General features: G+C 39.0%; 1 protein-coding gene across 8 annotated transcripts in view; it reads right to left on the bottom strand.

Moving 5' to 3' along the window:
• Positions 1-2,603: 2,603 nt before the first annotated feature.
• Positions 2,604-25,248, bottom strand: part of Birc6 (baculoviral IAP repeat containing 6) — a 212,273-nt gene continuing 189,628 nt past the window's right edge. For 7 of the 8 annotated variants that reach the window (XM_070025332.1, XM_070025333.1, XM_070025334.1 and 4 more), the window contains 8 exons: positions 19,546-19,691; positions 18,952-19,062; positions 15,363-15,580; positions 13,074-13,235; positions 9,444-9,521; positions 6,158-6,346; positions 5,318-5,452; positions 2,604-3,751 (listed from right to left, as the gene is read on the bottom strand). In XM_070025332.1, the coding sequence (XP_069881433.1) occupies positions 3,572-3,751; positions 5,318-5,452; positions 6,158-6,346; positions 9,444-9,521; positions 13,074-13,235; positions 15,363-15,580; positions 18,952-19,062; positions 19,546-19,691 (1,219 nt within the window). In that variant the 3' untranslated portion in view covers positions 2,604-3,571. Of the gene's footprint in view, positions 3,752-5,317; positions 5,453-6,157; positions 6,347-9,443; positions 9,522-13,073; positions 13,236-15,362; positions 15,581-18,951; positions 19,063-19,545; positions 19,692-24,794; positions 24,968-25,248 lie in introns of those variants that run through there. The other variant, XR_011372505.1, reaches the window with a different exon arrangement.

Raw genomic sequence — 25,248 nt, 5'->3', positions numbered from 1 at the left:
ACGCCTGAAACCCTAGCTACTCAGGAGGCTGAGATCTCAGGATCACCATTCAAAGCCAGCCCGGGCAGGAAAATCTGTGAGATTCTTACCTCCAATAAACCACCAGAAAACTGGAAGTGGCACTGTGGCTCAAGTGGCAAAGCGCTATCCTTGAGCTGAAGAGTGCAGGGACAACGCCCAACCCCAGAGTTCAAGTCCCACAACCAACAAAAAAAAGAAAAAGGTAAAAAGTATAAACAGGAGCCAAAAACCAAATGGTTAAAAAAAAAAATGTGCCAGAGTAAAACATCTGATAACATGCCTATCAGATTAATGAATTACTTCAGCTAGGTGCTGGTGGCTCAGGTCTATATAATCCTAGCTACTCAGGAGGTTGAGATCTGAGGATTGAGGTTTGAAGCCAGTGTGGACAGGAAATCTCTGAGACTCTTATCTCCAATGAACCACAAAAAAGCCAGAAGCAGAGCCACTGGCACTCGGTCTTAACGTTATTCTTGTAACAAAATTAGCTTCCCCAAAGTTTGGTCAAATGTCTCTTCCTCTGTATTCTTTTGTCTTAATGTTCTATGCCTGAACTCTGGGCTCTTCACCGATTTCTGCCTTGCCTATCAATACCTGCCAGAATTACTTCCTGGAACAATCTGATCAAGTTGCTTCCCTAATTAAAGCAAGGGCAGGGCAATCCAGGCCCGTGTTGACCCATACCTCTTAAGCTTCCCAACCCCTTCTACCCCACCCCTCCCACTTTGCCTTCTATATCCCAGTAGCACTTAACATGGTTACAATTAACTGAATCCCTTCTTTTGTTTCTCCTGTGCTTGGGATATCTGCTTTTTGCTATCTCATCTACCACTGCTACATCCTTAGAACTCAAGTTATCATCCTTCAGAAAATCTTTTCCTAACTAAAGCACACTGATGCCAATGTTTTTCCTGACATAAATGCCCCTCTTTCCTCTGGGGCCCCAGTAGTACTTTGTGAGAAAAAAAAAACACTGTAGAGAATATACCATTTGCACTGGCATTGTTTCCCTGCCTGCCACTAATTCTTCCCATGCAGGACAGTTCATGTTCACTAAAAGAAAAGGTCAAGAGCCCACCTAGGCCATTTTCATGTAATCTGTTTCAGATTGTTTTTCTACCTTGGCTTTTTCTATTTTATTTTTGTTGGTCATGGGGCTTGAACTCTGGGCCTAGGCACTGTCCCTCAGCTCTTCAGCTCAAGGCAAGCGCTCTACCACTTGAGCCACAGCACCACTTCCAGTTTTCTGGTTGTTAATTGGAGATGTTTCTCACGGAATTTCCTGCCCAGGCTGGCTTTGAACCGTGATCCTCAGATCTCAGCATCCTAAGTAGCTAGGATTACAGGTGTGAGCCACCAGTGCCAGCCCTTGGTTTTCATATAACATGAATTAGATCTGATATGACTGATACTGTTTCTCTAATGTTATAAACCTTTCTGTGCCCAATGTGGGGTGGGGTGAAGAAAAATGATCCAAAAATACTCTATTGGTCTACTGAGTTTTTGGTTTCTGGTTTTTGTTTTATTTGTTCAAGTCCCTGGGGCTTGTGAACTCAGAGCATGGGCTCTGTCCCTAAACTTTTATTGCTCAAGGCTAATACTCTACCATTTGAGTCCAGCTCCATTTCTGACTTTTGGGGGCTAAACTGGAGATAGAGTCTCCTAGATTTTATTGCCCAGGCTGGCTTTAAACTGTGATTCTCAGATCTCAGCCTCCGGAGTAGATAGGATTACAGGCTTTAGCCACTGGTGCCTACTTCCATTGCATTTTAAAACCAAAACTGGTTGCAAATAATACATCTCATAGATGTATTTTATCATTTAGCATTGATGAGATCCTGACAGATAAAAATCAAACAACAAGGGCTGGGAAGGTGGCTCAGTGGTAGAACGCTTGCCCTGCATGCCTTAGGCCCTGGGTTCAATTCCCCAGCACCACATAAGCAAAAAAAAAAAAAAAAAAAGCCGGAAGTGGCGCTGTGGCTCAAGTGCTAGAGCACTAGCCTTGAGCTGAAGAGCTGAGGGACAGCGCCCAGGCCCAGAGTTCAGGCCCCACAACCGGACCCAAAAAAAAAAAATAAATAAATAAATAAAAAAATCAAACAACAAAAGAAAAAAGTATGGAGAGTCTCCTGATTGCCCATAATTTTATACCTAGATTCTAGGTATCATGTCTGCTCATGACATATAATTGGACCTTTTGTCATAAATGGACTCTACCACTGTTTTGTCACTTTTGGTGTAGACCCCTGATTTCCTGGTCACATCCTATTTGTTCTTCCATTAACCAAGTTCAAAGAGTATGTACTTCACTATGAGACAGTACCCTAACTCTGGGCTCCCCCACTTTTCTTTAGAAAATTCACTGTTCACAATATACTGTTCAGAATCAGCTCCTGATTCAGGGTTCCCACACACCATTTTATCTAAATATTATCAAGTCATTTAAGCTTTTCCTTTATGGCAACTGACATTATAAAACATCCTTTGTTCCCCCATTGTAAAGACCTTAAAAATGTCCAATTTTTGTAGAAATACCATTTCACACCATGGCAAACTGTTTTAGAAATAAGACATAGTGCTTCACCTAAGTCTTTTTATTTATTTGGCTCTAGGAAGAATTTGCATGAAAATGAGCCTGTATGGCAGGTACAGAATGTACTGTAACAGCACCAGAGAGGTACAGCCTCTTTCCTCTACAGAGCCTCATTGTTAATACATACATATGACTTTAGCAATAAAACCAGATAGTCCAAGAAAAAAAAAAAAAGCCCTTTAGGGAAAAAAAAATCAATGTAGTGAGTTCAAATTGACCGTTCCTGTTATATACTTAAATTCAAAGAATGGATACATTCAGAGGCCCAAATGTTGGCATAGAATAAAATCATGTTCATTTATTTTTTTCTGCATCTTAGAATTAGAAGGCATAAAATTAAATATGTTGAATGTAATAAATTCATCCATACAAGTGCAAGTCTCCAGCTAGAATGCATCTCATGGCAGATTTATTATTTAAAAATGTACCAGTAAATCAAAAAAGGGGAGGGAATATGTCCATTTAACTTTTATTGAAGTGTATGTAGGAGGTCTTCAGAAATCAATTATGAGCATGAAGATATGGCCAAACATAAAATCTATCAAATTCAGTGAAAAGTTGCTGACTTTAAATAGTTGTAAGAATGACCAATATATTCTTTGTTAACAACCCCTCACTCTATAGTTTAAAAAAAAAAGGATAAACATTCAGTAAACATTCTTTCCTAAGGTAGTTTCCCTTATATATCAGTGATTTATCCATTTCTTTGTATACACAAATTTGTTGAACATACCAATCAGTGGTTCTCACAATTGAAAAATAAAAGCACAAAAAAGTTTACACTCTTGTACAGGTAAATAAAAGGTCACCTTGAATTAAACTGGATCTCCTTAAGGGCATAGTATAGTTTCAGTTTCATTACCTATTACATAATTAGTTTCTTACATACAAATATTGACATATTTGGCTTGTGCTTCGAAGCCTTTGTGTCTATGAAATCCACATCAATGCAGCTCATAATTGGAAGTCACTGGGGAGGTCTTTGCTGCTGCCTGGTTTGACCTGATCTCGTGTTAGAGACTCCTCAGCACCTGCTGTGGCTCGGCACACTTCTGAGGCATCATCAATGTCAGGGTCCAAGCCTTCGGGGCATGGAAGTTTTAGCAACTCTTCTCGCAGTTGAGCAGTGTGACGCTAGAGGAAGAATACCACTATGGTTAGAAATCTAAACTCTAGGAATCTAGCACAGTATCTCAGAAAGGACCTCAATTTTCACAAAGCATTAGGCCTACAAATATTTATTGATCACATCTGTGTGCTGCTGATCACTTTAGTACACAATATGTCAGGCAGGAAACAAAACTGCAAGAAATCCCCACATTCAAAATTTACTGAAATTAACACACTCAAAGATCTGTCAAAAGAGCTGTCAGTACCATGTACCTTGCCACAGGACAAGCATTACTGATGACTCACAGTACATCATTAATTTGACACAAACAGTCTCTTAAAAGGCAGTACCCTTGGCTTGTCATTTATACTATCTATCTCTGGCTCGATATTTTTTTTTATTTTAGTCGATCATGGAGCTTGAAGTCTGGGTGCTGTCCTTTAGCTCTTCAGCTCAAGGCGAGCACTCTACCACTTGAGCCACAGAGCCACTTCTGGTTTTCTGGTGGTTTATTGGAGGTAAGAGTCTCACAAACTTTCCTGCCTGGGCTGGTTTTGAACCATGATCCTAAGATCTCAGCCTCCTGAGTAGCTAGGATTACAGGCGTGAGCCACTAGCGCCAAGCTTGATCGCCAACATTTTTGCCTGAGCCATCCTCCAACTGTCAGCCTCCTGCCTACACCTCTCATGTAGCAGGGATGATAGGTAGGATTACATTACAGGCATGAGCCACCAGTACCTAGCTCTGGCTCAATATTTTTGACAAAAAGAAAGCTCCACAAATTAAAATGAACCAGGTTAGCCAGATATCAGTGGCTCATGCCTGTAATTCTTCCTACTCAGGAGGTGGCCAGACCAAGCAGAAAAGGCTATGCAACACTTATCAACAATTATCCACAAAAAAGCTGGCAGTAGAGCTGGGCACTGGTGGCTCATGCCTGTAATCTTAGCTACTCAAAAGGCTGAGATCTGAGGATGCAGCCTCAGGAAGGAAAGTCAGCCTAGGCAGGAAAGTCTATGAGACTCTTATCTCCAATTAATCACAGGAAAGGCCAAAGTGGTGCTGTGGCTCAAATGGCACAGCCTTGAACAAAAGGAGCTCAAGGACACTGTCCAGGCCCAGAGTTCAGGCCCTAGGACTAGCAAAAATAACAACAACAACAAAAAAAAAATAAAACAAAACAATAAAAAAAACAGCTGGAAGAACGTAGAGCCGTGGCTCAGGTGGTGGTATACTACTAGCCTTAAGCCAAAAAGCTCAGGCGCAGCACCTAGGCCCTGAGTCAAGTCCTAGGCCTGCATAAACAAACAAAACACACTGAGATACAGTTCAGTGGTGAAGCCTATGCCTGGTATATGTAAGACCCTAAGATGCATTCTGAGTATCACAAAAATCCCACCACAGCAAAAAACAAACTGTTATTGTAGTCACTGCAAACAAGTATTTATCAGATACTAAGCCTTATGTAAAATGTTTGCTAAATGTTTCACCTTACTTGCCCCACTAAATTTTAAGAAAGTTTCGCAAATTGAGCAAATAATAAGGAAGAGTGGATAATTTTGTATTGCTCCAAGCCAGGCAGGCTTACCTTGAGGGCCGCTGCATGGTGAGACATGGTCCTGCCCACACGCTTGTCACTGCTATACTGCTGGATGTCTGCAATCCATTCCTCACACTGGGCCATGATCTCAATTCTTTTCAAGTAGAAATGTTTGTGTATAACCTAGAGAACAAAATAGGTTGACAGAATTAAAACTATGTGGCATTACCAAAAATAAAAAATGCAATTTCAGACACTGCAATGTTTTTTCTGTTTTTCTGTTTAAATTTTGTGGCCTCTTTTAGCAGGGAAGAATCAGGCTCCTGATTACATGTATCAGATTACATACGCTGCTCTCCTCAGTTCTACAATACAATGTCCTGACTTACTCAGAGATCAGGATGTTTGTGTTTTCTCAAAAGGTACATATACTCAGAAGGGAACTTTTCCAAAACATAATTTGTAACACAACACAAAAAAATTGGTGACCAAGGGAGATTGTTTAGGAAGAAAACTTTTGTTTTGTTTTGTTTTTGTTTTTTTGGTTGGTCATGGGGCTTGAACTCTGGGCCTGGGTGCTGTCCTTCAGCTCTTCAGCTCAAGGCTAGCACTCTACCACTTGAGACACAGCACCACATCAGGTTTTCTGAGTAGTTTACTGGAAAAAGAGTCTCAGGGACTTTCCTGCCTGGGCTGGCTTTGAACTGCAATCCTAAAATCTCAGCCTCCTGAGTAGCTAGGATTACAGGTGTGCCACCAGCGCCCAATCGAAAAAAAAGAAAAAGAAACTTCATGCATACTCTATTATTACTGATTTTTTAGGGTCAATTCTAAGCTAAAGTATAGCAGATATTGCTAATAATAAAGTATTTCACTAATTGAACATACCTCTTTAAAACATGGTGAAGGGTTTCTGATTTGTTCTAGCATTGCCCATTTAACCGTTGCTTGTCTAATGTTTCCATCATACTCGCGAGAGCTCTGTGTGCCACTTGGCGTGCCTCTAGACCGTTCATATCCTGGTTCATTAAAGTAAGGCTCAGCTACTAATATAAGGGACTGGACTGACACCAATACCTGAGGAAAAAAGAAAATAAAGAAATTTTGCTATTAAACTGGTAACTTGCTTTACCTACTGGAATCCCTCTTGTTTTTTTGGGGGGTGCTGGTATTAGAGTTTGAAGTCAGTACTAATGAGTACATGGACACTGTCCCTGAGCTTTTGTGCTCAAGCTAGTGCTGTACCACTTGAGCCATAGCTCCAGTTCCAGCTTTTTTGTAATTCAGTGGGAATAAGAGTCTCATGGGCTTTCCTACTCAGGCTGGCTATGAACCACAATCCTCAGATCTCAGCCTCCTGAGTAGCTAGGATTACGGGCGTTAGCACTGGCACCCAGTTTATAAGAATCTTGTTTAAAGTACTTGTTTGAATATTTTAATTACTATAAAATTGATATTCATGATTAAGACACATACTTTATTAGTAAAGCAAAAGTTAGGTAAGAAAGAGCCATATACAACATTTATACATCTGTTTTAAATGATAGTGGAGAATTAATTAGAATAGAGAAGAATACTCTTTACAGAAAATACTTTAAAAAGGTTTATAAATACAGTAAATCTGTTTTGTTTGAAGGGAAGATGAGGTTTCATAGAAGTCAAACTCCAGGGTTCAAGTGAAACCCTCTGCCTGAGCTTCCCAAGTAACTGGGACTACAGACATGATAATATGCCCAACTCCCTTACCAAAGTTTTCTTACTCATACTCTTATAGAAACAGCCACATACTCCGAAAATACTCATAAGTAGAGCTACATGGGGCAGTTTTAAAATATTTATTCCAAGGAATAGCCCTCTCTCTCTCTCTCTCTTTTTCTCTCTCTCTCACACACACATAAACATTCCATATTCAAAACTTATTCCTAGACCTCATGATTCTAAGATTAACTTTGACAGTAAGTATTTACCAGAAAGCCTGGTTTGCTTGTTCCTGGCGAATATAATATTCTCAGCTAACAGGCCCTATAACTAGCTAATATAACATCTTTGTAGGAAGCAAAACGTTAAATATCACCTTCCCATATATGAAAAAGGATTAATGACAACTTCACTTTTATTAGGCATAATGATTAAATAGTCATCAAATAAATATCCTAGCAATTGAGAGATAAATTTCCTTAGAAAACTTTTATCTTCATTTAAAAATCAGATTTAAAAAAATTATCTTTAAGTAGTTGTGCAAAATGGTCTCAATTAAAGACTTTTTTTTTTTGGGGGGGGGGGGGGGGAGAGGGGTCAGTCGTGGGGCCTGAACTCTGGGCCTGGGTGCTGTCCCCAGTGATTCAGCTCAGGGCTAGCACTCTACTACTTGAGCCACAGCGCCACTTCCAGCTTTTTCTGCTTGTGTGGTACTGAGGAATCGAACCCAGGGCCTCATGCATGCAAAGCAAGCACTCTACCACTGAGCCACCATCCCAGCCTTCAATTAAAGACTTTATTAAATAGACATTTGAACCTGCATATTGGACCTAGGAGATGATATGGTTAAACAGAATGTATAAGTGTCCTTAAGCCCAAATTCAACTAGAGACAACTTGAAAAAAAAAAAATCTGAGGATCACTGTTCAACGACAACCCAGGAAGAAAAGTCTTCGTGAGACTCTCATCTCCAATGAATTACTCAAAAACTGAAAGTAGAGCTACAGCTCAGTGGTGGAGTGCTAGCCCTTTTTGTTGTTGTTGTTTGGTTTTTTTGGTGGGTCGTGGGGCTTGAACTCTGGGCCTGAGCACTGTCCCTGTGGTCTTCAGCTCAAAGTGAGCCCTCTACTGCTTGAGCCACAGAGCCACTTCCAGTGTTCAAGTGGGTTATTGGAGATAAGAGTCTCATGGACTTTCCTACCTGGGCTGGCTTTGAATCTGGCTTTGAACTGTGATCCTCAGATCTCAGCCTCCTGAATAGCTAGGATTACAGGCATGAGCCACCAGCACCCAGCTTAGAGTGCTTGAGCAAAGAACTCAGGGACAGAGCTCAGATGCTGAGTTCAAGCCTCATGATCAATGAAACAAGAACAAGAAACCTCACAAATCTATTTTTGAAAGGATTACTATTATTTTAAATCTAAGCCTTTTCCAGAAAAGTTTATGAATCTTGAGTATTTACAGTTTCAAATAGAAACCAGTTTAGATTAAAGCTTGTTTTGTTTGAAGTCCACTAGAAGAAGCTTAAGTATATAAATAAACTTATTTTTGTATCTTCCTTAACATAACAACAACAAATAATTTCTGGTTGTCTTTCCTAAATACTAAGTTATAAATGAGTTTAAAATGTCTACGTCATATTATCAATGTATTTGTCCATTTCTTTGCTGGAATTTTGAATTATTAAGACAAAGCATCAACAAAACCAGGATATTATACAAACTTGTAGATGCTAAAGGGTTTGTAAAGACTAAAGAACCATATGTCAAATATTTTGCAAAGTTAAGAACTGCAAGTCTTAAGTTTTATGAATTCCAGGACAATACTTGTGAGCTTCAGACATGATAAATTGATTACAAAAAAAGCTAGATCACGGGCTAGGAAGGTGGCTCAGTGGTAGAGTGCTTGCCTTGCATGCCTGAGGCCCTGGGTTTGATTCCTCAGCACCACATAAGCAAAAAGAAAAAAGCTGGAAGTGGCGCTGTGGCTCAAGTGGTAGAGCGCTAGCCTTGAGCTGAAGAACTGAGGGACAGCGCCCAGACCCAGAGTTCAGGCCCCACGATCGGACACCCCGACCCCAAAAAAGCAAGCTAGATCACAGTGAAGAAATACATAATATCAGTAGTGTATTAAATTCTATTAACAAGGGTTTAGGCCTTCTCCCAGTGTGATCTGGGAGCTGTGAGAAACCCATATCATCATTTAATCATCATTTAAGAATTGAAGAACTAAAAAGAGTGCACTTTTTAGAATAGTGGTATTTTGACATAACTGAATTTTTGTCTTATGTCCTAACTTGAGTTTCTAAACTCCAGATGAGACTTTACTAGCTAATCATCTGTAGGCATTTAACATTATTTCCTACCATTCTATCACGCAAGGGAAAGGATTAACTACGTTCATTATTAACCACTAAAATATTATTCAAGCACACAGTTCTCCATTTTGAAAGTGAAATTGTCAAAATTTTGTTTACTTGCAAAAAGCTTGAGGTCTGAGGATTCCACTTCTCCTCTGGTCTTCCATGCCAGGTATTTAAGATGCTTAAACAGACCTGAAGAAAGGAAAAGGGAAGAAATATAAATAGAATTTGAAAGGAATGTGTAAACACATACTGTCACAACTATAGGACTAAAGCAAAATTCTCTAAAATCAAACTACTTCAGTTTTATGAACCCAAACAAACTCCCAGGAGTTAGTCTGTCAGAGTAAATTGTCACAACTAGAAGTAAAACAAAATGTTCTCATCTGGCTTCATATAAACATGAAGTTGGAAAAGGGAGGAAGGCACTGATCCTCTTGAAAAAGTATTAGGGATTCCCAGGGTTCCTTGAACACATTTAAAACATATTAGATATTTATTCACTTAGCAAGACTGAATGTAAGCTATTTACCAAACATATGTGTAAACAGTTTGCTACTGGAATAAGATTAAGGATGTATTATTTGTACATAAAACAAATCACAAAGCAAAATAAAATTGGAATGTATTACATTATTCCTGGCACATAACTCACCAATATAAAAATATTATTGACTAGACACAAGTGGCTCACACCTGTAATCCTAACTACTCAGTTCAAAGCCAGCCTGGACAGCAAAGTTCCTGAGACTCCTTATCTCTAATTAACCACCAGAAAAGCAGAAGTAGAACAGAAGCTCAAAATGGCAGAACAGGAAAGCTCAGGGACAGCACCCAGGCCTTGAGTTCACACCCCATGCCCGACAAAAAACAAAAACAAAAACAAAAAAAATCACTGGACTTAATTTTTAATAGCAAATCTACAATTTCAAATAATGGCAACAAAACTGGACTAGAGATGTATCTAAGTGGTAGAGTGCTTGCTTAATGTGTGGTAAGCCCTAGGCATAACTCCAGCACAGGGGGGGAAAAAAGCAAAACTAAAGATACATTTATATTGGTATGGATCATAATTATGGTGGCAAAAAATACATGTTTTAGGACATTGGACCCCTGAGAATCCCACTTCTCCATTTGCATAAGGAATTCATTTCTTAAATAAAATTTAGTGTTGTGTACCTCCAACTCTATTCAGGTTCTGGTATCTATCAAGAAAAGGCAATATGGCTATTTCTTTTCAGTTAAACACAATCTATTCTTTGTTCTTTCAAACAAATCTAGGGCTACCTCTAGTTAAGCCTTTAATAAAACTAGGAAACTAACTCCATTCTTCTGATTTGACTTGGTGATAAAGAAACAGTAATAGTTCAATTACAAATATGAGGCAGATGAAAGTTTTGAAGGAGGTAAAACAGAAAATTGGGGGACATCTTTGATAAAACATTGACCGCAATCACTTTTCTCATCGTCAAAGGAGTAACTGCTTAAGTTGACATATTTCTTCTCACCTGTTAGTTTTAAACACTCAATATTCAGCATGGAATGCACTGGTGAAATTACAACCGATTTCTCAAAATTATTTTGACAAGTAAAGACTTTTTTTTAAAGGTTTCATTGTGGGGCTGGGAATCATATTCAGGATCATGTGCATGGCAGGCAAACACTCTCACTGAGTTATATCCCTAGCACTGACTATTCTTTTAAATTTAATTTTGAAGGTGTACTGTCACATGGAATTTCTTAAGTATCTCTTTCATCTTCTTCTTCTTCTTCTTTTTTTTTTTTTTAAGACAGTCCTGGGGCTTGAACTCTGGGCCTGGGCACTGTCTCTGAGCTTCTTTTGCTCAAGGCTAGCACTCTACCATTTAACCCACAGCACCACTTCCGACTTTTTCTGTGTATGTGGTACGGAGGAATCAAACCCAGGGCTTCATGCATGCTAGGCAAGCACTCTACCACTAAGCCACATTCCCAGCCTTCTTTCATCTTCTTTTAAAACACAAAAATGTAAAATCATTAAAAACTAATTTAAAAAATGAGTTTACTGATTGAGAGGGAAAAGGACAGTGGAGAATAAGGCCAAACAGGGCAGAATGTTAATGAGACTTTATCTCAAAAAGATTCAGTAGGCAGTGGTAAGAGAATCAAGGCTGAAACCAGACAGGACAAAAGCTGGAGATCCTAGGTGAAACAAAGAACAGCAGAAAAAGCTGTGGGGTAGGGTGGGGCATCTGGGAAGGTAGCTCATTGGTAGAGTGCTTGCCTTGCATGCATGAGGCCCTCAGTTCAATTCCTCAGCACACAGAAAAAGCCAGAAGTGTGCTATGGCTCAAGTGGTAGAGTGCTAACCTTGAGCTGAAGAGCTAAGGGACAGCACCCAGGCCAGAGTTCAGGCATGACTGACTCCCCCCCACCCCACCCCCAAAAAAGGAGAGAGAAAAGGAAAAAAAGGGGGGGGGGCTTGGATCAACTGGTAGAGTGCTTGCCTCACAAGTACAAGGACTTAAGTTCAAACACCAGTATCACTAATTAATAAAATAAATTTTTGTTTTTCTTTTGTTACTTTTGGTGTATGTGCCAGTCCTGAGGCTTGAACTCCAGACCTGAATGCTGTCTCTCAACTTTTGTGATCAAAGTTAGCAATCCATCATTTGAGACCTCCACTTCTGGTTTTTTGGTGTTTTATTGGAGACTTTCCTGCCCATGCTAGCTTTGAACTGCAATCCTTAGATCTCAGCCTCCTGAGTAGCTAGGATTAGAGATATGAACCATTGGCATTCATCTTAAATCTTTTTGCAAATGTCACAATTGTATGTTTCATGAAACCATAAAAGATAGTTGTGATTGGGGGAGAGGTTTTGGAAAGCTGTGATATGCAGTGTTTTTGCCATTCTGCCACTTTTAGATATAGCTGAAAAGATGACTAAGGCTGGAAATACGTAACATAAAGAAAGGATATAAGGCCTAACAGATACTCCTGTATTCTTAGCAAGAGTAGATCTAAGTGTGCTTAATCAATTAATCTGTCAGTAACTTAAGATGATGTGTCTTTTGTAACACTGTAGTGTTTCTACCCTTTTCTGTTTCTTTTTATATTTCAGCTAATCTGTGCATTCAGGGAAGCCAAGAATGAAGAACCCCATATCTTCTTAGAAAAATGGTAACTAGAAATATCTTGCTTTAATTACAAAGACACTTTGGATCCAACAGAAATATGTAACATTAAGAACTAGGGCTGGAGGCCGGGTGGCTCACACCTGTAATCCTAGCTACTCAGGAGACTGAGAACTAAGGATCAAGGTTCAAAGCCAACCAGGGCAAGAAAAGTCCATGAGACTCTTATTTCCAATTAACCACCAGAAACCGGAAGTGGTACTGTGGCTCAAGTGGCAGAGTGCTACCCGTGAGCTGAAGAGCTGAGGGACAGCGTCCAGGCCCAGAGTTCAAGCCTCACTACTGAACCCCCTCACCCCCCCCAAAAAAAAGAACTAGGGGCTGGGAATATGTATTATTGGTAGAGTGCCTGTTTAGCATGCATGAAGCCCTGGGTTTATTCATTAGTACCACATAACCAAAATAAGCCAGGAATGGTGCTGCAACTCAAGTGGTAGAGTGCTAGCTTTGAAAAGAAGAAGCTCAGGAACAGTGCCCAGTCCCTGAGTTTAAGTCATCAGGATGGGCAAAAACAAAAACAAAACAAAACAACAAAAAAAAAAAAAACCCAGAAGACTGCAATTACATTACCTTGCCATCATTGTAGAGGTTGGGATTGAATCGCACGCTATGACCACCGGTTGTTTCAAGATTCACAAGTGGGGGTGAACTGGGATAATCTTGAGGAAAATACACATCAAATTCAAAACAGCCATTTGCATAGGGGGTGTCCGCTGGTCCCGTTATCAAAACCTGATATTCAGATGAACAAACAGAGGACTGTATACTTTCCTTAGACACCAACATAAATAATTCATCTCTTCCAGAATGTGTGAAAATGAAATTAGAAGAACAAACACAAAACTAGAAAACTATTAGAATGAAAATGATTGGGTTTTGGTGAAAATGGGCTATTAAAACAGATGCTGAGGGGCTGGGAAGGTGGCTCAGTGGTAGAGCACTTGCCTTACATGCATGAGGCCCTGGGTTCAATTCCTCAGCACCACATAAGCAAAAAGGAAAAAAGCCGGAAGTGGCGCTGTGGCTCAAGTGGTAGAGCGCCAGCCTTGAGGTGAAGAAGCTGAGGGACAGCGCCCAGGCCCAGAGTTCAGGCCCCATGACCAACCAAAACAAACAAAAACAAACAAACAAACAAACAAAAAAAGATGCTGAGCCAGGCACTGGTGGGGCTCATGTCTGTAATTCTAGCTACTTAGGAGTCTGAGATCTGGAAAAGACATTGCAAGGCCAAACTTGGTAAACTTCAAGGTCTAGAATAACCAGCAAAAAACGAGGCTGGAGGTGTGGCTCAAGGAGTAAAGTGAAAGTGTTAATAATAAGCACAAGGCCACAAGTTCAAATCCCAGTACCAGAAAAAGGTGTGTGTGTGGGGGGGGGGGGGGGTAGATGCTATTAGTAGCAATACAATTTGGCTCAAGCAAATACTCTTTTTTTAAAATAAAAATCTGCTGATCTTTCAAGATGCTATAGCTTTTCACCAATAGGAGATTCTATACACACATTCATAATTTTATCTGAAGGAATGAAGATATTTATCTACTACTGCAACATATTATGACAAGATTTGCAGAGGATGATAGCTTCCTAGAGGGTGACTTGTAGTTCAAAAACCAGCAGAGAACCCAAAAGTGAGTGTAAGAATTATGTAATATATTTTAGGTGTTTAAAATGTAGCCAAATAGGTAAATTTATGAAATGTCTACAGATTAAGTTATCCAATACAGCAAAGGAAGCAAAAGAAAAAACCTCCCCTAGGAACACAGGTAAGGATGTTTAACACATCATAAGTGAAGAGTACTTTTCTTCTCCAGGTGTCAGACTATGAAGACATTTTTTTCATGACTTTCTTAAAATTGTTACTATAAAGGTGATATACAGAGGGGTTACAATTTCTAAGTCAGGTATCTTTAAATAGTTGTACAAAGGGGTTTCAATTTAAAAGTCCATTTATGTACAAAAGTATCCTAGTGACCCTTTCCATCTTTCTCCCCTTCTCCCTTCTGTGCTATGCTCCCCAGCTCCACAAGTTTCCTAGCTTTATCTTCACATATACATTGAGTAACATGGGCACAGTCACCTGCCATTTCTCTCTCTTTTACTCCTATCACACTCCAAGAAGACATGGTTCAGCTTCCTGGTATTCACTGTTAAACTGTTAACTATTCAAAGGGGTTACAGTATGGAAAACCACCCCTGTTGTACCATACTTTAGTCTAATTATTGTACATATGCATATCCCTGTAGATGTTTATTAAGGTTTGTATTTCAGCTCTAACTTCCAAGTTTCTGGTGGTTCACTGGAGATAAGTCTGTCACAGAGTTTCCTCGTTGGGCTGGCCTTCAACCGCAATTCTTAGATCTCAGCCTCCTGTGTAGCTAGGATTAGGTGTGGGCCACAGGTGTCCAACAAGTCAGGACTTTCCTTGATGTTATATTTTCTTAGAATTTGATTTCAGATCAGTGTTAAAACAGAAAGGTGCAGATACTATATTACTATTACTTTATTCACAGACTTTTTGAGCTTGAAAATACATTTTCTGAGATAAAGACTAATTTTTAACAAGTAATATTATGAAATATAAGGGAAACATGGTGGATTACAAGAAATCCTGAACCCTCTTCTTACCAGTCAACATTAAATTTTTGATACTATGCTCCAGAACTGTAACAGATCAAATACAAGGCAGGTAGCTCTCTTTCTCTAAATTTTCATTTTGAACAATATCCACTGAACCATTTCTACAAAAGGGCTTCTTTCACTGCAGTGTAGAGTGGCCACCAAATCTTACAACCCATGATATTTCTAGTGTCTGTATGAATATTAGTGTAATTCGATTATACAGGAAAAGAATCTTCTACCTTCATGATATCAAGTCGCTCCTCATCACAGCGGACAAATACACTAGAGGATGAGGACAGAGGCAGTGAAGTGGAAAGCGTCACAGCTTCCTGGGCAAGGCGGCGGGCTCTGGCGGCACAGCTCGCATCATTTGCGTTTTTCACCTGAGACATGTAGTGGTAATTTACTTTAAAACCCAATTTTCCATCTTCATCTTCAGAAACCATCTCAAATGTATCTGAAAGAAGAAGAAATTTTTAAAAACTGGACCAAAAACTACCTGAATCAAGGGAGACATTAGAATGACAAACACCACAAAGGCAATTACTAGTTTCTTTCACCCAAAATGCAGAATACCAGCAAACTAGAAATGCCTAGAACTGCACTTACACCATAGTACAAGTATAAAACTTCCTTTGAAATTTTTTTTTTTTTTTGTCCGGTTGTGGGGCCTGAACTCTGGGCCTGGGCACTGTCCCTCAGCTCTTCAGCTCAAGGCTAGCGCTCTACCACTTGAGCCACAGCGCCACTTCCGGCTTTTTTCTTTTTGCTTATATGGTGCTGAGGAATCGAACCCAGGGCTTCAGGCTTGCAAGGCAAGCGCTCTACCACTGAGCCACCTTCCCAGCCCTTCCTTTGAATTTTATACAGTTATCAACTACATATAAAAATGGATATATCTGGAATCTGGGTGCTCACACTTAAGTAACCCTAGCTACTGAGGAGGACAAGATCTGAGGACGGTGATTTGAAGTCAGCCCATGCAGGAAAGTCCATGAGACTCTGATCTCCAATTAACCACCAAAAAACCAGAAGTAGCACTGTGGCTCAAGTGGTAGAGCCCTTGCCTTGAACTAAAGAGCTCAGGGACAGTGTCCAGGCCAGAGTTAAAGCCTCACTACCAACCAAAAAAAAAAAAGAAAGAAAGGTAGAATTTTAAGCCAGGCACTGGTAAATCACACATGTAATCCTAGCTACTCAGGAGGCTGGACCTGAAGATCACAGTTCAAAGCCAGCCCAGGCAGTAAAGTCCCTGAGACTGTTATCTTCGATTAACCACCAGAAAACCGGAAGTGAAGCTGTGGTACAAATTGGTAGAGTGCTAGCTTTGAGTGAAAAAGCTCAGGGACAATGTCCAGGCCCTGAGTTCAAGCCACACAACCAACTTAGTAATGATGTGTTACTTCAAGACCATAGAAAAGACCTCTCTTCCTGATTTGCTCTCCTGGGTAAGATACATAAGCTTTGGTATATGAAGGTTCTCAAGAAGGTCTAAGGAGAGGCCTACATGACAAGGATCTGAAGCTTCCTATTCAGGGGTACACAAATGAGCCTGAAAGTATAGCCTCCAGCTCTGCTCAGGTCTCCATGCCACTAAAACTCCTCAATAGACATTATGACTGCAAATGCATAAGATACCCACAGTCACCATTCCAGAATTTCTGACCCATGGAAACAGAAAGATAATAAGAATTAAGTTGTTTTAAGCATCTAGGTTTGGGAATAACCTTTTATAAGAAAATAACAGGGTGGGGCGGGGGGGGGGGGGAGTGTAATTGTGGAGGAAAAGGATGGTAGAGGAAAAACAAAGGAGGAGGCAATAATGCTTGATAGGAAATGTACTCATTACCTTGATCATGTAACTGTAACCCCTCTGTACAGTATTTTTACAATAAAAAACTTATTTTAAAAAAGAACATAATTATTTGGTAAAATACAATAAATACTAGAGTCTAAACAAGCTATCAATGCTTTGTTTTAGACTTTCATTGTCTATGTTCTTTTTTGTTTTTTTTGTTTTTTTGTGTGTGGGGCCTGAACTCTGGGCCTGGGCGCTGTCCCTTAGCTCTTTAGCTTAAGGCTATTACTCTACCACTTGAGCCACAGCGCCACTTCCAGTTTTTTCTGCTTATGTGATGCTGAGGAATCGAACCCAGGGCCTCATGCATGCAAGGCAAGCACTCTACCACTGAGCCACCTTCCCAGCCCTCATTGTCTATGTTCTAGTATATACAAGGATATAATACTTATTTGATAATGCTTAAACCCATGTAAATAAAATAATAGAAGTTATTGGTTTTAATACTCATAAAAATAATTTTCAAGCTGGGCACCAGTGGCTCACTCCTGTAATCCTAGCCACTCAGGAGGCTGAGATGTGAGGATCACGGTTCAAAGCCAGCCTGGGGAAAGGCCATGAAATTCTCATCTCCAATAAACCACCAGAAAACCAGAAATGGTGCTGTGGCTCAAGTGGGTAGAATGCTTGCCTTAAGCTGAAGAGCTGAGGGACAGCACTCAGGCCCAGAGTTCAAGCCCCAAGACTGACAAAAAAATAAAAAATAAAAATAAATAATAATTTTCAATGAAATGATTCTTCAAAAGTGTTTTTTTTTTTTTTTTGCTGGTCCTGGGGCTTGAACTCAGGGCCTGAGCACTATCCATGAGCTCCTTTTGCTCAAGGCATCACCCTACCACTTGAGCCATAGAGCTACTTCCAGTTTTCCTATTTACGTGGTACTGAAGAATCAAACTCAGGGATTCATGCATGCTAGGCAAACACTCTACTACTAAGCCACATTCCCAGTCCCCAAAAGTATTATTTTAAAAGAAACAAAATATATAAAGAATCAAATAAGCTGAGCACTGGTGGCACACAGCTGCAATCCTAGCTACTTAGGGGGCTAAGATCTGAGGATCACAATTTGAAGCCAGCCAGGCAGAAAAACCTGTGGGCCCCTTATCTGCAAATAAGCATCAAAAAAGCCAGAAGTGGACCTGCAGTTCAAGTGGTGGAGTGCTAGCACCAGGACACCCACCCACCCAAAAAAAAAAAAGACTCAATGAACAGACAACCATCAGATAACCAAACTGAGTCATTAAACTCTTGCCAAATGTCACCTTTATGGAAAACCTGAGAGGTAAACCTAAATGAGCAAAACCTAAATGACTTCTAAAAAGGGTTTCCATGCTTACTGAACCATACTTTAGTGTACTTTTTGGAATATTCAAAGTTCTTTGGGCAGGTTCTCGGAATATAAAAGCACAGAAAGAAGAAAATGAATAGGAAAAGAGAAAAAAAGAAGAAAAGCCCAGACAATAACAACTAATAACAGCCATTAAATTTCAGAACATGCTTCAAATATAGAATAACACCCTATGAGGGACTGATAAGAACTTTTCATCCCGCCTTCCTAGTCAGCACTTTGGCTTGAAATGGGAAAGGAATAGGACGTTTTCTGAAGGCAAATCTCATGGAACTCTTAAAGGTAAGAGAGTAATAGAATTTACTCAGAGTTCAAGGTCTTGATTTCTGTTACACCATGATGTAAAATAATGAGAAATGGAACAAGGTTAAAGAAACAGCTCAATGGTAGAGCAGTTACTTAATATGTATGAAGCCCTGAGTTCAATTCCTAACATTACAGGAGAACATTACATTACAAGAAAGAAAACAATCACACAAAAAATAAAAATGTTCTAGATATACATAAAGTATAAATTGTTACTCTCGCAAAAGAAAACTTAAAATCTTTAATTTTGAAAAATTAACATTTAATAGCACTATTAAAAAGCTGAGAGCATACAAAATAAAAAAATTCAACTCACCAAACTGCAATTTCTTCATAACAGCCACGTATTTTTCTTCAAGTGACTTTAACACTGATAAAGGTTTTGGTTTCATAGCAGTTTTCTTGGAATAGTCACCTAGTTTTTTTTCTGTTATTTAATATTTTAAGAGAAATAACATTAAGTATACATTTTTTGAAGAACAAAATAAAAAATACTTATATAATTCAAGTTCCAAATTTCAAATACTATTAAACTTTTCACAATCAGTATTTCACTATTTGAATAGTTTTTTTCCTACTTCAAAATCACAGTTCTCTTCTATTGCTACTATATGAAATGGCAATTAAACTAAATTCTCATGCAAATCTTAATGTACTATTTCCTATCAATCAAATGGCATTTTACAATTTTATTACTTTCAGTGAAAAAAAATTATTCCCTTATGAACTAAAAATGTACTTTGTAATTCTATACAGAGAAGATACATACTGTACAGTTACAAGTTATTAATAACTAAAGTCTGACAAAGAACAAAAACTGACAGGGAACAAACATTTGAAGTAACAGAGTCAGAACAGGAAGTCAGTTTTCTGTAGTTAGATGAGTAGTAACATGAAAGTGCTACTGTACCTTGATGCACTTGCCGTAGATTGGTGGTGGCTGCAGAAACTATCTCAGCAGTCTTTTGGATATCTGGCACCAAAAGAGTAAGTCCTTCTGGCTCTTGATCGGATGTATCTGGTTTAATGCCTGTTTTAACATTTTCTCTTTTAGATCTGATTTTATTTAATATGGAAAGAAATGGGGAACAATTAGAATTTTAAGAATGGAAATAAAAACCTGCAAAAATCAGTAATAATCTTTTAAAAATTGAAATGATGAATAAACTATGCAACCTGTAGGCAGGGACAGGACTTGGAAACTGGGGAAAAGTGAAGGTGACACTGCCCAAAAAGAAATGTACTCATTACCAGACTTAAGAAACAATAACCCATCTGTACAACACCTCAATAATAATAAAATTGTATTTTTTTAAAAAACTGGAATAAGGGTGTACATTTCATTTGTCATAAATGATAAGGGGTAAGTTCATTATTGCTAGCTTAAGGTCTAAGATAATAAATGAAGTTATGGAGCAGATACTCCCTACTAGTTAAAAGAAAAACATTGTACAAATGTAACATTACTTAAAAAACAAACAAAAAAAAAAAAAAAAAAAAAAAAACAACTCAAGCCTGGCTTGAGTGGCTCATGCCTGTAATCCTACCTACTCAGAAGGCTGAGATCCGAGGATTGCAGTTTGAAGCCAGCCCAGACAGGAAAGTACATAAGACTCTTATCTCCAATCAACTACCAAAAACCTAATGGTGCTGGGGTTTTAAGTGGTACAGGGCTAGTCTTGAGCAAAAAGCTGAGGCAAGTGCCCAGGCCCTTAGGTTAAGCCCCAGAACCTACCCCAAAACAAAAACAAAAACAAAACAAACCCCTCAAGATACTATCTGTCCTTAAGAGTCTTTACCTTTAAAAACATAAGCATCTGAAGCAGGGCCGGTGGCTCACGCCTTTAATCCTAGCTACTCGGGAGGCTGTGATCAGATTGTGATTAGAAGCCAGCCAATGCAGAAAAGTCCTTGAGACTCCAATTAACTACCAAAAAATAAAAATAAAAAACAAAAAACCGGAATTGGAGCATGGCTCAAGTGGGAGAGTGCTAGGCTTGAGCACAAAAGCTCAGAGACAACATCCAGGACCTGAGTTGATGCCCAGGACTGGCACATCATAGTAGTAACAACAATAATAATAGTAATAATTATAAAAACATCTGGTTATAGAGAAATCTTTTCTAAAAAGAGAAGACAAGGGAATCCAGACATGGGAATCTTCAGAGACATGGGAATGAAGGAATCATATGCAGGTTTTTATAACAATGTATTTCACTCACAATATGTTAAAAATAAAAAATGGTATGCATAGTAAAATACAGGTTTACTCTATCTTTCCACAACTGTTTCTACACACTGGACATTTAATGAAATACTATGTTTTAAAGTCATTTTTCTGCCATTTCTTACCAGGATGTAAAATGTACCCAATCTTACAATTAAATTGGATATATTCAATTGCATTTTTTTTTGTTTATGTGGTGCTGAGGAATCGAACCCAGGGCCTCATGCATGCAAGGCAAGCGCTCTACCACTGAGCCATCTTCTCAGCCCCTTCAACTGCATTTTTATTATCTTTAGTTGTACAAAAATCCTTTTTTTTTTTTTGGTTAGTTGTGGGCCTTGAACTCTGGGCCTGAGTATTGTCCCTCAGCTCTTCAGCTCAAGGCTAGTGCTCTACCACTTGATCTACAGCGCCACTTCTAGTTTTCTGGTGGTTTATTGGAGATAAGAGTTTCATGGAGTTTCCTGCCCGGGCTGGCTCTGAACCGTGATCCTCAGATCTCAGCCTCCTGAGTAGCTAGGATTACAGGCGTGAGTCACCTGTACCCTGCTCATTATTTCCTTTTCTTTTAATCTTCTAGTCCAATCCCCAGCACACATTATTCATATAATAAAACGTGACTGCTTAGTTTGTTTTTTAGTTTGTTTTGTTTTGGTGTCAGTACTAGGGGCTTGAACTCAGTGCCTCTCACTCTCACTTGGCCTTTTTACTTAAGGATGGCACTTTACCACTTGAGTCACAGCTCTTTCCAGCTTTTTGATAGTTAAATCGAGAGGAATCTCACTGGCTTTTCTGCCCAAGCTGGCTTTGAACCAGGATCCTCAGATCTCAGCCTCCCAAGTAGATAAGATTACAAGTGAGAGGAGCTGGGAAGGTGGCTCAGTGGTAGAGCGCTTGCCTTGCATGCCTGAGGCCCTGGGTTGGATTCCTCAGCACCACATAAGCAAAAAAGAAAAAAGCCAGAAGTGGCGCTGTGGCTCAAGTGGTAGAGCGCTAGCCTTGAGCTGAAGAGCTGAGGGACAGCGTCCAGGCCCAGAGTTCAGGCTCCACAACCGGACCCCCCCAAAAAAAAAAAAAAAAAGATTACAAGTGAGAAACACCAGCATCCAAGAACTAGGTAAGAGTTAAAAAAAAAAAAAAAAAAAAAAAAGACTATCTTCTTTAATCAAGTAAATAGAAATGTTAAAGGTGCTTAAAATAATATATGTAGAAGTATAATCAAAACTATATCACTTATTTTCCTTGATATAAACTTGTCAACAAAAGGATGCTGTCCTTATAGTAAAATATTCCACAAAGCAGGCAATACATTCATAAAAGTAGTGATGGGAAAATAGTATCAAGAAGCATTGTACTTATAACCTGTACAACTACTTAGTAATAATAATAGAGACTAAATAATAATTGAAACAAAAATAATGTCATCTACATATGAAAATGTTAATGCTGCCAGGTGCCAGTGGCTCACGCCTGTAATCCTAACTACTCAGGAGGCTTAGATCTGAGGATGACGGTTCAAAGCCAGCCTGGGCAGGAAAGTCCGTGAGACTCTTATCTCCAATTAACCACCAGAAACCCAGAAGGGGTGCTGTGGCTCAAGTGGTAGAGTGCTCGCCTTGAGCTGAAGAGCTGAGGAATAGTGTTCAGGCTCAGAGTTCAAGCCCCATGACCAGGGGAGAAAAAAAAAATGTTAATGTCCAAGAAAAAGAGAAATTTGATATTCACAGTAAAATATAAGTTCACTATTGGATATCAAAATCCTGCTTAGAACAAATTCAGTGTTTAACCTCAGGTAGGTAATAAGTAGATAATTAAAACCCATTCCTGTGGGTAGCAAAAGCACATGGATATAGAATTAATGCACGTGTTTTGAATATGTTTCCCGCAGTATATAAAAAACTAGCATCCACACATATTTCTAACTACACAGCAATATGGGCTTAAGTGGAAAAGCCAAATGTATCCCTGAATTACTTCCTTGGCCCTGAGATGAAAGAAGTCACGGAGAATACACATCCACTTTCCTTTGCTATGAGTTATCCACCTGGCACTCATATCGTATATCATTTCAATGATCAACTTCTGTATGTGTGTACAGGAATATAAGTGTAAGAACTGTAACAATATAGTTAATGTAGAAACATTGGGTGTTTTTACTACTACAACCAAAACTGTACTTGATAGCTTTATCTGGTCATCTTATTGACTTATTTTGACAGTTCTAGAGATTGAACTCAGGGCCTAATGCTTCCTGGGCAGCGCTCTGTCCTGCTCTGTCCTACAAAACGTGGTCCCAGTCCTTTTCTTCTTCTTCTTCTTTTTTTTTTTTTTTTCAGATAAGGTCTTCAACTGTAGCCCAGGGAAAAACAATCCTCCTATGTTTACCTCCCAAGTAGCTGAGATGATAGAGGTGAACCACCACACCTGGCTTGTTTTTCCTAAAACACTGCACTCATTTTTTTACCTGGGCAGATCTTGAATCAAGATCCTCTTATCTCTGTCTCCCAAGGATCTGCAATTACAGGCCTGGACCACTTCACCCTGCCCTGAGTCTGCTCTTTTCTTAATAAGAAATTATTCGGGCAGTAACTCAAGCTCTTAATTATATTTATAAAAAGCTATTAATAACCAGTGTCAAACACTGACAAAAAAAGAGCAAACTGTTGACAGCACCCACTTGGAATGGACAAGGATTTTTTTCCTCCCTAATTATAAAGGATTCACTATTACAGAGACCTCCCCCCCCCCCCAAAAAAAAAGCATTAAGGGCACTAAACTATAAAAAACAACAACAGCAAGCTGTTTGGGGGGAAATAGTAGTTATAGTGATGATAAAATTGAAATGCAGATAATGTCTTAAAGCATAACATCAGTCAGATTATCCATTATATTCATAACAAAAGGCTTCACTTAAAGAAACGTATCTTTCTAAACAAGTAAGAAAAGTGTGAAAGCAAAGGACACTTTTTCCAGAAAGGATATCTTCTCACTGAAAAACCAAGAAACTCTGAAATAAAGCCCAAGATGTGTGTGTGTTTGTGTATGTGTGTCTATTTATATATATATATATATATATATATATATATATGTATGTATGTATGTATATATGTATGTATGTATGTATGTATATATGTACGTATGTGCATGCATGCAACTTTAGGCTTTATTTTATTAACCACCTAGTATATATAGATTACCTTCAAAATATAAACTTCAAGCTCTGTTTACAAATAACAATTTCCTAACTCCAGTTGTACAAAGATTAGTGGGTTATTAAAATAGACTAAATATGATGGTAAGTTTTGACTTTCTAAAAAAATATAAGAACCCAGAGTTTTTTTATCTATTGTTTAAAAAATCAAACGAAATCAATAAAAGAAATGTTCTCCTATCTCATATGGAGGCCAAGGGTTAAGTCATAAAGAAGATAAACGTTTACCCAGGGTTCTAATGAGAATTTTTACTTCAAAAGTATCTCTGTCAAAAATATACAGGGAAAAAAAAAAAAAAGCTGGGCATGGGTGACTTACTACTCAGGAGGCTGAGATCTGAGAATCATAGTTCATAGCCAGCCTGGGGAATTAAAGTCCATGAGACACTATTTCCAATTACCTACCAAAATAGCCAGCAGTGGAGCTGTGGCTCAAGTTTTAGGGTACTAGCCTTGAGCAAAAAAGAAAGGCTCAGGGACAGTACCCAGGCCCTGAATTCAGGCCCCAAATACAGTGGGGGGAAAGGGTACGGTGGTATAGGGAATAATCTCCAAAAGGTAACAATACTTAAAATCTATGAAGGACACACACTACCTGCCTTTCAATGTTCACAGTGATTCATTGTCTGACATTAAACTAAAGCCAGTAATCTCATTTTTTTTTAAGGTTTAGGTTACTGTCAACCCATATGTAGGCCCAGCTCATGAAAAAAGGCCATACCTTAGCTCACATCCTGAAGTCTGTGTGAAAAGCTATTTGAGTTCAAGGCACCTAGCTGGAAGTAGGCCTCTGAGACTGACAATGGATCCAACATGGTAAAAGCAATCAGCGACGGCCGCTACCATGATATCCGCTGCTTTGTGCATACGTTGAATCTGGTTGTGATCACTGCCCTGAAGAAATATGAGGAAGCAACTGAAGTTTCTACTATTGCATAGAATTATCTGCAAACATTCCCACTAGGCTGTGAATTCCAACTCAATAGCTAATAAGTCAGGCAAATTTGGCTCTGTGAAATATAATCTGAACTAGGATGTGAGCAAAAAGGGCAAATCTTTCTTCTGAAAACAAAAGGATTTAAAAAATACCATACCTCAACACAGTTGTATTAATCTTAACCATCCAAACTGAATTGGATATTAAGTCTAAACAGACATTAGAATCGGGTTCTTTT

The sequence above is a fragment of the Dipodomys merriami genome, unplaced genomic scaffold (assembly GCF_024711535.1).
Source record: "Dipodomys merriami isolate MVZ:Mamm:240054 unplaced genomic scaffold, mDipMer1.0.p SCAF_17, whole genome shotgun sequence".
NCBI classification, from domain to species: domain Eukaryota; kingdom Metazoa; phylum Chordata; class Mammalia; order Rodentia; family Heteromyidae; genus Dipodomys; species Dipodomys merriami.
Note: the sequence above shows the minus strand (reverse complement) of the source record. Positions and strands in the feature narration are given on the sequence as shown.